Genomic DNA, 15,417 nt, shown 5'->3' with positions numbered 1-15,417 from the left:
TTTGAGACGGAGTTTCGCTCTTGTTACCCAGGCTGGAGTGCAATGGCACGATCTCGGCTCACCGCAACCTCCGCCTCCCGGGTTCAGGCAATTCTCCTGCCTCAGCCTCCTAAGTCGCTGGGATTACAGGCATGTACTACCATGCCCAGCTGATTTTTTGTATTTTTAGTAGAGACGGGGTTTCACCATGTTGACCAGGATGGTCTCGATCTCTTGACCTCGTGATCCACCCGCCTCGGCCTCCCACAGTGCTGGGATTACAGGCTTGAGCCACCGCGCCCGGCTATTTTTTGCATTTTTAGTAGAGACAGGGTTTCACCATGTTGGTCAGGCTGGTGTTAAACTCCTGACCATTATCACAAATGTTGACTGGGTGCGGTGGCTCACCCCTGTAATCCCAGAACTTTGAGAGGCTGAGGTGGGAGGATCACAAGGTCAGGAGATCAAGACCATCCTGGCCAATATGGTGAAACCCCGTGTCTACTTAAAAATAATAATACAAAAATTAGCTGGGCTTGGTGGCGCATGCCTGTAGTCTCCCAGCTACTAGGGAGGCTGAGGCAGGAGAATTGCTTGAACCCGGGAGTTGGAGGTTGCAGTGAGCCGAGATCGCACCACTGCCCTCCAGCCTGGTGACAGAGCGAGACTCCATCTCAAAAAAAAATCACAAATGTCAACAGGGCTGAGTTCAGAAACCCTGGATTAGATAACACCTGTATTCGCTGTGCAGCTCAAATTCTGAGATTTTATGAAATTAGATAATGTGTGTGAAAGAATTTTTTTTTTTTTTAAACAGAGTCTCACTGTGTCACCCAGGCTAAAGTGCAGTGGCTCGATCTTGCCTCACTGCAGCCTCCACCTCCCACGTTCAAGCAATTCTCCTGCCAAAGCCCCCGGAGTCTGGGACTACAGGCACGTGCCACCACACCTGGCTACATTTTGTATTTTTTTAGTAGAGACAGGGTTTCACCATGTTGGCTAGGCTAGTCTCAAACTCCTCACCTCAAGTGATCTGCCCACCTTGGCTTCCCAAAGTGCTGGAATTACAGGCATGAACCACCTTGCCTGACCTGAAAGAATTTTATAAACTGCAAAACACTATATGAATTCAAGCTACTGTTAAATGATAGAAGCCACTATGACTTCTCCTTTTTCCCTTTCCTTTCTCATATCTGTCTGCCAGTTGGTCTTTCTGTTCCTTGCCAGATCCCTCAAAGGCTTAGATCAAAGGAGCCAGGGTAAGGAGTGAAACTAGAAGTCCCTCTTACTGTTTGTTCATAGATTGGGAAAGTGTTTGCCCAAGAGGCACATGTATGCTGAATTTGTGGGGTTTATTTTTGTTTCAGCATTTTCCCATCAGCTTTTTGAGACAAAGTATAAGGGAGTAATGCTTATTTAAAGGGAATAAGGCTGGGCGTGGTGGCGCATGCCTATAATCCCAGCACTTTAGGAGGCCAAGGCAGGTAGGTTATTTGAGGCCAGGAGTTCGAGACCAGCCTGGCCAACATGATGAAACACCATCTCTATTAAAAAATGCACAAAACTTAGCTAGGTGTGGTGGCGCATGGCTGTAGTCCTAGCTACCTGGGAGGCTGAGGCAGGAGAATCAATTGAACCCGGGAGGCGGAGGCTGCAGTGAGCGGAGATCACGCCCCTGCACTCCAGCCTGGGCAACAGAATGAGACTCCATCTACATAAATAAATAAAGGAAACAAAATAATAGAGGCCTAACTGGTAATTTGTATGCTGCCAAATCCCCGCAGAAAATTCCCCCACTGCACCCCTTTCAGGAGGGTGGCTTCAGCCCTCTTGTAGTACACAGCAGGCGTCCCGGAGAACCCACAGCAAAAGGCCAAACTCTCAGGTGTGTGTTGATAGAAACTCCTGGGAAAGCTGAGCCTTTTGACTGCATCTGTTTATCAAACACAGTCATTCTCTGAATGATGCGCTTTGATGTGACAAATCTGTACAGTCATCAACACAATTAAGACCCATTATGAATGAACTCTTGCTCAGATGAGGGGCAGGCAGAAGGCATGGTTCAGAATGTCATTATTCCGTTGTATCTTCGACCTCTCAGGATTTTAACTGAAGAAAGGAGAGTCGAGGAGAGATGTTTATGTGCCCCAAGGTCCATGCTTTTCAATAGCAAGAGGTCCCTGCCTGTGACAGAAAAAAAGAGCCTGTGTTTCCAAGTCTTCAGCTTATTGTTTGGCCTCCCAGGTAAATTCCGTGTTCTGCCTGCGTTCTGAGTGGAACTCCTTTTCTACTTTCAAACTCTGAGGTAATAGAAACCTCCCTGGGCCAGGGCCCTGCCCGGGAGCGGGAGTGTCCTTCCAGTGCTTATTCTATGGGTGGTGGTAACTTGGGCCAAAGCAGTAAGATAAATGCTCAGGGTAAGGCCAGATCTTGGAAACGTTCTGCAGAAACTGTATTTCTCTCTGATTTCCTACTCCCCCACCCCCAGTTTGGGGCTACATCTTCCTTTACCAAATAATCAAATAATTTTTCTGTAAACTGTCAGGTTATTCTGAACTTGAATGATAAACACCTCTCTAAAACACAACCTATGGCATTTAAATGACATTCTTTAAAGTAATAATAATAATTGCTAACCTTTTTAAACAAATTATGTGCCACACATTGTCAAACGTCGCTTAATCCTGGTGCTATTGCTAGAACCGTCTTAAGAGATGTGGAAATGGAACTAAGGTGATTTGCCTGAGGAGACACAGCTAGTAAAGAGGCGCAGTCATGACTTGACCTTAGATCTCTGACTCAAGTCTTTGCTCTTAACAAATATGGTTTGCATTTTTTTAGATCTGGGCATTGTGTGTGTTAGGTCATGCTTAAGATGTGAGTATTAAGACAAAATTTTATGGAATGAATAAGGAACATCAAAATAGAAATCTAACCACAGAGACAGAATTACCTCTTGGATAAACACATTTTAAAACCCTCCACTGAATTAAATTCCAGGTAGTGGTTGGAAGACACTGTACCCCACTGAATATATCTTCAAATTGCAATTTGTCCGTATGTCAGCAAATAGAGCTCTCCCAGGAATTCCAAATTGCATACTTATCTCACACACACACACACTCACAGTTACACTCTTAGAGCAGTGAACTAAAGTTAATTGGTAGTCTTATTAATTCTAAAGTAAACTCATGCATGTTTTTGATCCTAGGTAAAGACTGGTATGTAAACATTGAAAATATTTCAATAGAAGAACACTGGTATCCTTTGCCCTCTAAAATGTTCCAGTTCAAAGTTTAAATTTTTTTTTTTTTTTGGTTTTTTTTTTTTTTTTTTTGAGATGGAGTTTTGCTCTTGTTGCCCAGGCTGGAGTGATCTTGGCTCACCGCAGCCTCCGCCTCCTCGGTTCAAGTGATTCTCCTGCCTCAGCCTCTCAAGTAGCTGGGGTTACAGGCATGCGCCACCATGCCCAACTAATTTTGTATTTTTAGTAGAGATGGGGTTTCTCCATGTTGGTCAGGCTGGTCTAGAACTCCCAACCTCAGGTGATACGCCCGCCTCAACCTCCCAAAGTGCTGGGATTACAGGCGTGAGCTACCATGCCCAGGCCAGTAAAAATCTGAATGAAAGTTACTCTGAACCAATGCTAAAAAGGGAATTAAAATCCTTGATGATGTCTGCTTTACCTGTTTGCCTTGAAATTTTATTTTAAACCAACAAGTTCAAACTCTCCCTAAAACAAAACAAAAATCCCTAGTTCAGAATAGTAAAAGCTTGATTTAAAAGTATATTTTTTCTGCTTGTTTTATATACCAAGCTGAGTAAATGATTTGTTTCAAATATATTGCCATGTTTATTTAATGCTAGCAGCCTTCAGTGAAGACTCATGCGTTTTTAGTGTTTGCAGGAATCGCTGTGTGCTGGGAGGGTCCTACCTCAGGGGATTTGGCATCTACGTAGATGGTTGGATCTTTTGCATCCAATGTGGCAAGTTTCTTCACGTTCTTTCTGGGAGAAGCTCTGCAAAGTGCTTTAGCCAAGGATTAGGTGAGAAACAGGCTTACACATGGATGCATAAGCCAGCCCTGGAGAATCACACTGCCAGACAGCTTACCTGCTATGAAAGGGATCTGGGAGACTCTGACACACCAGTCTCCACCAGAACTCACAGGCGAGGCTTATCTTGCTGACTAGTTTAAAGTTGCCTGGGAAAACCTCTTGCCTGTTTTCCTATAAGCACAGAATCCTACATGGGAGCTAGATTCTTACCTCAAGTTCGATGTGTTGTTTTTTTTTTAAGTTCGATTGTCTTTCTTCTCTTTTTTTTTTTGAGGCAGGGTCTTGCTCTGTCACCCAGGCTGGAGTACAGTGGTGCGATCATAGCTTACTGCAGCCTTGACTTCCCAGGCTCAAGCGATCTTCCCACCTCAGCCTCCCAAATAGCTGGGACCACAGGTGTTACACCACCACACCTGGCTAATTTTTTATTTTTGTAGAGATGAGGTCTCATTATGTTGCCCAGGCTAGTCTCAAGCTCCTGAGCTCAAGCAGTTCTCCTGCCTCAGCGTCCCAAAGTGTTAGGATTAAGGGTGTGAGTCACCACGCTCAGCCTTAAGTTCAATATTCTAGTGCTAACATTCCTTGATCACTTAGTGCTAGGTTCCGCACTAAGAACTTTACACAAATCATTTTATTCAATTCTCATCACAGCCCTATGATGAAAATCAGACTCCCATGGTTCACACACCAGCCCTTATGCTCATTAATTAAGAGTCTACTTAGCCTCTCTGTGCATCAGTTTCCCTGTCTGTAGGGTGGAGACCCTAGTATTATCCCAGATAGACATTGTGAGGATTGGAGTGAGTTAATACGGACAATGAGCATAGCACTCTGCCTGTCACATAATACGCATTCAATAAACATTAGTTAATACAGTCATCATTTTAGTGATGAGAATATAGAGTCTTAATGGTATTAAATGGCTTTTCTCAAGGTTCACAGCTAGAAGTGGAGGAACTAAGATTTGGACTTAGGACTCTCTGACTCTAATGACTTGCATTTATTCAACATGCTGTGAAGCCTAAATCAGAAGGCCCAGCCCCTTTTAAAACTAATGGATGAAACTGGGGAATTCTGTGTTATTTATCTAGATATTTTGATTTGCTCACAGATACGTTTCTGCTTCTGAAGTGTGCTTATTATTCATAAGCAAGAATCTCAACATTCAGGATACAGTATTTCACACCAGTCCCCAGACACCCCTGATATATTTAAAAGCAAAATTCTGATATATATGGGCTTTTAACTTAGGGAACTATGGCCTTATCAGAAACAGTTGTTAACAATGTTGAGGTGTACAACTCTTTTGAAGCAGGCTCTGGTCAGTAACCATGAATACAAAATGCCTTAATTCTCAACTATTTGGCATTTGAAGCATAATTCAGTTAACTGAGTTCAGCTAACTCGGAAATCAGTACCACAAGGACAAGGTCAGCCATAGCTAGTACAGTTCCTGGTACATGGCAGGTGGTCAATAACTGTTTGCTGAATAAATGAGTGAATGAAAACAAACCCTCTTGTATCTCTTTTGAAATTTTAAGAAATTATCACTTGTACATAAGTGTCAGGACTGAGCCAACAACCTTCATCAGACATTTTCTTCTTCCAGGTCTCATAAATTTGGCCATGGCAGTTAAATGAAAAACAGCTTGGAAGAGGGATAAAAGGCAGCTAAACAACAACTGTCTTTAAAATATGTTCGAATTTAAGGCTGGGCACGGTGGCTTATACCTGTAATTCCAGCACTTTGGGAGGTGGGCAGATCACTTGAGGTCAAGAGTTCAAGACCAGCCTGGCCAACGTGGTCTCTACTAAAAATACAAAAATTAGCTGGGCATGGTGGTGTGCGCCTGTAATCCCAGCTATTCAGGAGGCTATGCAGATGAATCACTTGAATCCTGGAGGTAGAGATTGCATTGAGCCAAAATTGCACCACTGCACTCCAGCCTGGACAACAGAGTGAGACTCCATCTGACAAAAAAAGTTAGAATTTAAAAATTGGTCCCGAAATTAAGTTATCATTCAGAATAGGAAGCCTATTATACTTACCAAGCAGAATCTATGTGACTTAGCCTCAAGGATGTGCTTTTCCACATTCCTAGACCAGGGGTCAACAGAGCTGGAGAGTAAATACCTTACTTAGCCTTTATGGGCCACACTGTCTGGGTCTCAGCTATCTCACTTTGCCATTGTAGTACAAAAGCAGCCATACATTATCTTTTTTTTTTTTTTTTTTAAGGATAGGGTTGTGTTCCAATAAAACTTTGTTTATAAAAACAGCAGGCCATATTTGGCCCACAGCCATAGCTTGCCAATGCTGGTCTAATGCATGTATAATTACAATAAGTTAAGCATTTCATTACATCTTTGAGAGAGGGGTCATATTAGCTGTATAGCTACCTTTTTCAAGGTAACTTGAAAATCTTTTGCTTTTTGTTATTGTTGTCTTTGAGACAGGGTCTCACTCTGTCACCTAGGCTAGAGTGCAGTGGCACAGTCATGGCTCACTACAACCTCAACTTCCTGAGCTCAAGTGATTCTCCCACTTCAGCGTCCTGACTAGCTGGAACTACAGGCACATGCCACCATGCCCAGCTAATTTTTGTACTTTTTGTAAAGACGGGGTTTTACCATGGTCTCAAGCTCCTGAGCTTAAGCAGTCTTCCCCCCTCAGCCTCCCAAAGTGCTAGAATTACAGGCACAAACCACTGCACCCAGTTTTATTTATCTTTTAATACATCTAAGCATTTGGAATCTGAATTCATTGAGTAGCACATCATATAATTTATGTAACTATGGTATATTAAACACGATGATAAGGAGAATAAAATTTGTAGGCCATAAGATTTTCTTGAATGTGTTGACCTGAGTCAGTGTACCTTTTTTTTTTTTTTTTTTTTTTTTTTGAGACAGAGTCTTGCTCTGTCACCCAGACTGGAGTGCAGTGGCATGATTTCGGCTCACTGCAACTTCTGCCTCCTGGGTTCAAACGATTCTCCTGCCTCAGCCTCCCCAAGTACCCAACTAACTAGGATTACAGGCATGTGCCACCATGCCCAGCTAATTTTTGTATTTTTAGTAGAGATGGGGTTTCACCATGTTGGTCAAGCTGGTCTCAAACTCCTGACTGCGTGAGCCACTGTACCTGGCCTCAGTGTACCATTTTTTAATGGCCTCTAATGAAATCCTAATTTTACTGACTCTAATTTTTGTATTTTTTGCATCTCTGAACCTTCTTGGTTTTTTTAAGATTTTTTTTTTTTTTTTTTTTTGCTGTGGTAAATCATACATAACATGTCACCATTTTTCAGTGTATGGTTCAGTGGCATGAAGTATTTTCACACTGTTGTGCTGCCATCACCACCATCCATCTCCAGAACTTTGTCATCCCTAATTAAAACACCCACATCCATTAAGCACTAATTCCCCACTCCTCCCTTTCTCCAGCCCATGGTAACCACTAGTCTACTTTCTATCTATCAATTTGACCCCTCTAGGTACCTTATATAAGTGGAATCATATAATATTTATCCTTTCGTGTCTGGTTTATTTCACTATTAGCATAATGTCTTCAAGGTTCTTCCATATTGTAGCGTGTGTCAGAATTTCATTCAAGGCTGAATAAGCTGGGCACGGTGGCTCACACCTGTAATCCCAGCACTTTGGGAGGCCAAGGTGGACGGATCACCTGAGGTCAGGAGTTCAAGACCAGCCTGGCCAACATGGTAAAACCCCATCTGTACTGAAAATACAAAAATTAGCCGGGTGTGGTGGTGTGTGCCTGTAGTCCCAGCTACTTGGGAGGCTGAGGTGGGAGAATTGTTTGAATCTGGGAGATGGAGGTTTCAGTGAGTAGAGATTACACCATTGCACTCCAGGCTCAGGAACAGATTGAGACTCTGTCTACAAAAAAAAAAAGAAAGAAAAAAAGGTTGAATAATACTGCATTGTATATGCATACCACATTCTGTTTATAATAATCCATTGATCAACATTTGGGTTACTTCCATCTGTTGACAATTGTAAATACTGTTGCTGTGAACATCATTATACAAGTATCTATTTGAGTCTTTTGGGTGTACACCTAGAAATGGAACTAATGGATCAAATGGTAATTTTTTTTTTAATTATTTTTTCTTTCTTTTTTTATTTTTCTATTTATTTATTTTTGAGACGGAGTCTCGCTCTGTTGCCCAGGCTGGAGTAAAGTGGTGTGATCTCGGCTCACTGCAACCTCTGCCTCCCAGGTTCAAGTGATTCTGCTGCCTCAGCCTCCCGAGTAGCTGGAACTACAGGCATGTGCCACCATGACCAGCTAATTTTTTTATTTTTCATAGAGACAGGGTTTCACCATGTTGGCCAGGATGTTCTTGATCTCTTGACGTTGTGATCCGCCCACCTCGGCCTCCCAAAGTGCTGGGATTACAGGTGTGAGCCACCGCGCCCTCAAATGGTAATTCTATGTTTAATTTTTTGAGGAAACGTCATACTGTTTTTCACAGTGGCTATACCATTTTATATTCCCACCAACACTGCATGAGGGTTTCAATTTCTCACGTCCTTGCCAATGCTTATTTCCTGGTTTTGGTTGTTGTTTTTATAATAACCATCCTAATGAGTGTGAAGTAGTATCTCACTGTAGTTCTCACGTGTTTTTATGCCATACTTGTAGTTGGTGTAACAGACACAGCAGATTTGGATATTATGTTAATCAATGTCTGGCTCAAATTGTATATATATGTATATGCATATATGTATGCACTGATTCTTCTCTAAAATTACAACATGTTTTATAAGAGCATGTGAACAATAAGATACAGAATACAAACAGCTCAACTTATGGCAATGGGAAAACTGAAAAAATAGACGAAAACTGAAAAATTAAACTATAACCCAAATTAGATGAACATGAAAGTGTGTTGTAATTTCCCCTACAGTTACTAAAATTGGAGTGAAAAAATCAATCTCGAAATTCCTAGTGGCCAAAGTAAAAATAAAAACAGGGTTGCTAACAGGAAAAAAAAAAAAAAAGGCTTTTCTTGGCTCATTTATGGGAGAAATAAGCTATTGATATTTTTAAATGTTTATAGATAATTATATTGCTGACACTAGCAGATTTCAGACTGAAAGCAAACAGGATTTTTTTTTAATTATTGGGGTTGGGATTGGCAATGACTCCATAGCCTGACTACTGTAAGACTGTTTCTGGGGTAGAGTAGTTTCAAAGTACAATTGGGGTGATGGGAAGGCAACTCCACCCATCTCAGCAGAGAGATAAGTTCTATTTCCTTGGACTTTAGTCAGTTAAATTTTTTTTTTTTGAGACAGAATTTCGCTCTTGTTGCCCAGGTGGGAGCGCAGTGGCGCAATCTTGGCTCACTGCAACCTCTGTCTCCTGTGTTCAAGTGATTCTCATGCCTCAGTCTCCTTAGTAGCTGGAATTACATGCCCAGCTAATTTTTTGTACTGAACTCTTGACCTCAGGTGATCTGCCCGCCTCAGCTTCCCAAAGTGCTGGGATTATAGGCATGAGCCTATAATCTGCGCCCAGCCCAGTTAATGTTTTATACAATACAACAGGTAAATCTTCAATTGTCTCCTGCATGTTTATATATGTACCTGTAATTTCCTGCCCATGTCACATATTATAACTACATGGGTATTTATACAAATAGTCTTCTTAAAAATATGTACTTATCCATTTGGAGAAGGGAAAGATCTTCATGTTCAAATTTGATGTTGAAATTTCTTGGTCGGGTGCGATGGCTCATGCCTGTAATCCTAGCACTTTGGGAGGCCAAGGCAGGAGGATTGCTTGAGTCCAGGAGTTTGAGACTAGCTGGGTAATGTAGTAAGACTCCATTTCTACTTTAACTGGGATCTTTTTGGATTTTTTTTTTTTTTCATCTTTTTTGAGGGGTGTTCCTTTTTTGTGGAGAATGGGGTCTTGCTATATTGCCCAGGCAGATCTCGAACTCCTGGGTTCAAGTAATCCTCCCACCTCTGCCTCCCTAAGAGCGGGGATTGCAGGCACAAGCTACTGCGCCTGGCCCTCCATCTCTATTTAAAAAAAAGAAAAAAATTGTTTTTCAACTACAGAAGCTAATGTATCATTTTCCAAGAATACTACAAAAAAAGTCATGATAACCGGAGATGTTGTCAAACCAGCTTCCCAGCACTTGAAGAGGAAAAAAAATAATTAGAAGCCATGTGTAACAGATGTTTTTAAAGAACTGAGAATGTTTGTCTTAAAAATTATTCTAAAATTGAAAGAATTGGCTTAAGATTTTACTCCAAAGTTTGGATGAAAGATAATAACTGACATTTCTTGGGCATTTACAATATTCTAGGCATCATTCAAAGTGTTGTATATGTATTAACTCACTCCTAAATGTATTAATGAGGTTAGTACTATTATTATTATTAATGTATATATCAATAATATTATCATTAATAGTATTAATGAGGTTAATACTATTATTATCATTCCCATTTTACAGGTAGGGAAACTGAGGTGAGGCATGGAGCAGCTAACACTAGGAAGTATTAGAGTTGAGATTCACACATAAACATACGCAGTCTGGCTCCAGAAACCACAGGCTTACCTGCTAAACTGTACTGCCTCTTGATATTAGAGCAAATTAACACAAAAGGACTATTTTGGCCATCTGGCAAATAAATAGCTCAGATATCTTTTGTGTTATTGTAGTTTTGTTTTTTCCTTCAATGATCTAACTCACTTTTGTTATCCTTCAAATTTCCCTTAATATTCTTGTATACACCTCCTAGTCCTAAATTTTAAAAAATGAATGATGCTTCAGGTTCTAATTAACTGATGAAACCTTATGCAGTCATTAAAAATGATGTTTTTACAAATATTTTTAAGAATATGGAGGAATGCTTACAAAATAAAGTCGCACCATGTAAATTAGGAAGAAAGCAGGCTTCTCCTCCCCCCACCTCCTCTAAAAAATATCTAGGAAACTGATGGGAAAGTTTCATTTTGACTATCATTGAGTAGGAGAATTAGGAATAATTTTTTATATACTTTTCATAACTTTCTATAAAATTTAATTGAATACTTTTATAGTCCAAAAAATGAAATAGACAGACTTTTTTTTTTTTTTTTTTTTTTTTGAGATGGGGTCGTGCTCTGTCACCCGGGCTGGAGTGCAGAGTGATGCAATCTCGGCTCTCTGCAACCTCCGCCTCCGGGGTTCAAACAATTCTCCTTCCTCAGCCTCCTGAGTGCTGGGATTACAGGCTCGTGCCAGCACGCCCAGCTAATTTTTGTGCTTTTAGTAGAGATGGGTTTCACCATGTTGGTCATGGTGAAGCTCGAACTCCTGACCTCATGATCTGCCTACTTCAGCCTCCCAAAGTGCTGGGATAACATGAGTGAGCCACCACGCCTGGCCGACTTCATTTTTTAAAAGGCCAACTGGAGCCTTTCATTACAAAAGTATAGTCTGCAGCTCTTCATGATAATCTTATTGCATAATTTAGAATCATTTCCACAGCCCTCAGCTATATAAGTGAAGGTGGCACAGTGCAGGCTTGCACTGTGATATGTAGCTGTTTAATTAAAATTTAAAATCTAGCTCCTCAGTCACACTAGGCCCATTCCAAGTGCTCAGTAGCCACATGTGGCAAGTGACAGCTTTTCTAGCATCATAGAAAATTCTATTGCCCAGCACTGGTTTAGAAGAAAAAACAGGGAATCTGGAGCCAGAAAACTTGGAATCAAGCCCGCCTACGAGCTGAGGCTTGCTGTGTGAAATGGGGCAATTTACTCAACCTCTCTAAGCCTATTTCCCCATGGCCGAATTGGGACTGAGGATAATACCATTTACCATATGCAGAGGTTAAGAAGATTAAATAAGAGAATGCAAGTGACAGTTCTCTGAAAACTGTAGTGTGGTTTACCAGGTAGCTGTTGCTTCCCAAGTCCCCCAGCTTGAAGTCAGCTAGCTCTTTGAGGACTGATTCCAAATCTCTGAATGCTTCACACCAATAATTTTACCTGAGTGCCACCATCAAAATCAGATTAACTAGCTCTTATTACACAGTTCCTAGACCAAGTTCGTGGCAATGTGGACACTTCATTTCTTCCTTATAAAAAGCTTCAATACACAGCTGTCTCTATACAATAATACCTCCTAAAAATTGTCTTTAATAATTTAAAATCTTCCCTGTAAATACACTAGTGTATTTCCATTCCTACGATGAAAAAGACTGCCTTAAAAAAAGAAAAAAGCTGTGTTCACCAAAGAAATACATGGAGTTTGTAAAATTCCATATAACAAGGAAATCAGACAGAGTTAACAGTGCAGGAATTAAGCAAAAGATCGTGAGGTTTTTACCAACAATGATAGCAGTTTCTCAAAACTTCAAACTGTCTGGTTACTGATGAAATGGAAGTACTTGCTCATTGATTTTTTTTTTTCTAACTCACTTCTGGTTTTTGCTGCAAAACAACGTGACTATTTCAGAAAAGTGGAGGGCTGCTGCATTTCCAGCATGCCTCCATCCTATTTCTCGTTTAAGTCACCTCCCTTGCCCCCACCCCACCCCACCCCACCCCCCAACCCCGTGGCCTATGAATGCATACTTGCAAGGCTGCTAAACCCAACCCAAAGTAGGCAGGCTCCAGCAGTTCGCCACTCACGCTCCTTTCTGCTTCCCCAGGTTTCCGCCAGCTGTGGATGCCTTTGACATTATGACCGCAGAGGATTCCACCGCAGCCATGAGCAGCGACTCGGCCACAGGGTCCTCGGCCAAGGTGCCCGAGGGCGTGGCGGGCGCGCCCAATGAAGCAGCGCTGCTGGCGCTGATGGAGCGCACCGGCTACAGCATGGTGCAGGAGAACGGGCAGCGCAAGTATGGCGGCCCGCCGCCCGGCTGGGAGGGCCCGCACCCCCAGCGCGGCTGCGAGGTCTTCGTGGGCAAGATCCCGCGTGACGTTTATGAGGACGAGCTGGTGCCGGTGTTCGAGACCGTGGGCCGCATCTACGAGCTGCGTCTCATGATGGACTTCGACGGCAAGAACCGCGGCTACGCCTTCGTCATGTACTGCCACAAGCACGAGGCCAAGCGCGCCGTGCGCGAGCTCAACAACTACGAGATCCGCCCGGGCCGCCTGCTGGGCGTGTGCTGCAGCGTGGACAACTGCCGCCTCTTCATCGGCGGCATCCCCAAGATGAAGAAGCGCGAGGAGATCCTGGAGGAGATCGCCAAGGTCACCGAGGGCGTGTTGGATGTGATCGTCTACGCCAGCGCTGCCGACAAGATGAAGAACCGCGGCTTCGCCTTCGTGGAGTATGAGAGCCACCGCGCGGCAGCCATGGCGCGCCGCAAGCTCATGCCCGGCCGCATCCAGCTGTGGGGCCACCAGATCGCCGTGGACTGGGCCGAGCCGGAGATCGACGTGGACGAGGACGTGATGGAGACCGTGAAGATCCTCTACGTGCGCAACCTCATGATCGAGACCACCGAAGACACCATTAAGAAGAGCTTCGGCCAGTTCAACCCTGGCTGCGTGGAGCGCGTCAAGAAGATCCGCGACTACGCCTTCGTGCACTTCACCAGCCGCGAGGACGCCGTGCACGCCATGAACAACCTCAACGGCACCGAGCTGGAGGGTTCGTGCCTGGAGGTCACGCTAGCCAAGCCCGTGGACAAGGAGCAGTACTCGCGCTACCAGAAGGCGGCCAGGGGCGGTAGCGTGGCCGAGGCGGCCCAGCAGCCCAGTTACGTGTACTCCTGTGACCCCTACACACTGGCCTACTACGGCTACCCCTACAACGCCCTCATCGGGCCCAACAGGGACTACTTCGTGAAAGGTTAGTGGCGGCTCTTCTCCTGGGGCGGGGGTGGGGGGCAAGAACGTTGCCTCCTAGGGAGGGGGCATCAGGGATATTGTGGCTGGCATTTGCCCAGCTGGTAGGCGCCAAGGGCCCTCTCACCCCCGTTTTGGGTTTGCATTCTGGGTCCTGTTCTTTGCTGGCACCGAAGGCCATCACTTCTGCAGCATGGGTAGAAATACAGATCGTTCTGGGGTGAGCAAGCGCTGACATTCTCCCTTGTCGGGGCCCACCGGATTACCCGGGGATAGTCCACCAATTTCTTGGTGTTTAGGTTAAAACCTGCTTGTGATATTAAATCTTGAGAATTGGTGGAGTCAATGATTTTTAGTTTTGTTTTTTGTTATCATTAATTAGGATATAATGAAACCCGGCATTACCTGGAAAATAAGATACATAGATCCGCATCCTGTTCTCTGATTAGCTGGGTCTGTGACTTTAGTCACTTTAACCTCCCCTGGCCTGTTTTCTCAAGCAAGAAATGAGGAAGGTGCACTAGCAAATCCCCTTCCAGATCTGACTTTTTATAAAAAATTTATTTAGTTATATATATATGTATATATATATATATATATATATTTTTTTTTTTAATTGGAGACCATTAAAAAATTGTCTCGCCATATCGCCCAGGCTGATCTCAAACCCCTGGGCTCAAGCCATCCTCTTGCCTCAGCCTCCCAAAGTGCTGGGATTACAGGCGTGAGATACGGGCCCCTCCCTTTTTTTGGTGTGGGAGAGGGTAGTCTGTGAATGTTTTCCTTTACTGAAATTGCAGATACAATCCTAGGAACTCACCCTGCAGGTTTGCCCCTTGTGCTAAGCAGACATGTTTAGGATACGAATCTAGGCTGAAATAGAAAGTTGGAAGCATCTTTATCAGCCCATTAAAGAGCAAAGGTACAGCCTCCTGCAACTTAGACTGGGGCAGTTAAATGCCAAGAACTGAGAGCTGAGGTCTCCTCTAGCACCATCACATTGGTCGCTCATCATCATTTGTGTTGTTATTCCAAGCAGGCAGCATAAGAGGCCGAGGGCGAGGAGCAGCTGGCAACAGAGCCCCGGGGCCCAGGGGTTCCTACCTTGGGGGATATTCTGCTGGCCGTGGTATATATAGCCGATATCATGAAGGGAAAGGAAAGCAGCAAGAAAAAGGATATGAACTTGTGCCGAATTTGGAAATCTCTACCGTCAATCCAGTTGCCATTAAACCTGGTGCAGGTCAGTATGAACCAGATTTGAGAATGTATTCATTCAGCATAAACCCCAGCCCTTCTCTTTGAAGTAAGTCCAAGCCTTACTCAGGCTTTCACATCTACACATGGGCTCTCTTCTCCTAGGCAGCTAGAGACAAGGCAAAAAGAAAATGGCCCCCTGGACCTCCTTACCTAGAACTTCAGGGGATGGTGTGGCTTTGACCATGTTCAAATCAGACATGCCTGCAGTAAGGTTTTCAAAGGGGCATCACCAATTGTTAGGCTTTTTCTCAGCCTGTGGCTAAGTAGGTAGAGTTAAGGGG

At 43.5% G+C, this 15,417-nt stretch overlaps 1 protein-coding gene across 13 annotated transcripts in view; it reads left to right on the top strand.

Moving 5' to 3' along the window:
• RBM47 (RNA binding motif protein 47) overlaps positions 1 to 15,417 on the top strand; it is a 204,471-nt gene that overhangs the window by 176,114 nt on the left and 12,940 nt on the right. For 12 of the 13 annotated variants that reach the window (XM_032274001.1, XM_032274012.1, XM_032274007.1 and 9 more), the window contains 2 exons: positions 12,727 to 13,880; positions 14,913 to 15,119. In XM_032274001.1, the coding sequence (XP_032129892.1) occupies positions 12,758 to 13,880; positions 14,913 to 15,119 (1,330 nt within the window). In that variant the 5' untranslated portion in view covers positions 12,727 to 12,757. The remainder of the gene's footprint in view (positions 1 to 12,726; positions 13,881 to 14,912; positions 15,120 to 15,417) is intronic. The other variant, XM_032274013.1, reaches the window with a different exon arrangement.

Source organism: Sapajus apella, unplaced genomic scaffold (genome assembly GCF_009761245.1).
Source record: "Sapajus apella isolate SASKATOON/1434 unplaced genomic scaffold, GSC_monkey_1.0 scaffold5, whole genome shotgun sequence".
Taxonomy (NCBI): Eukaryota; Metazoa; Chordata; class Mammalia; order Primates; family Cebidae; genus Sapajus; species Sapajus apella.
The sequence above is the reverse complement of the archived record's forward strand: the minus strand, read 5'-3'. Positions and strand labels throughout refer to the sequence as shown.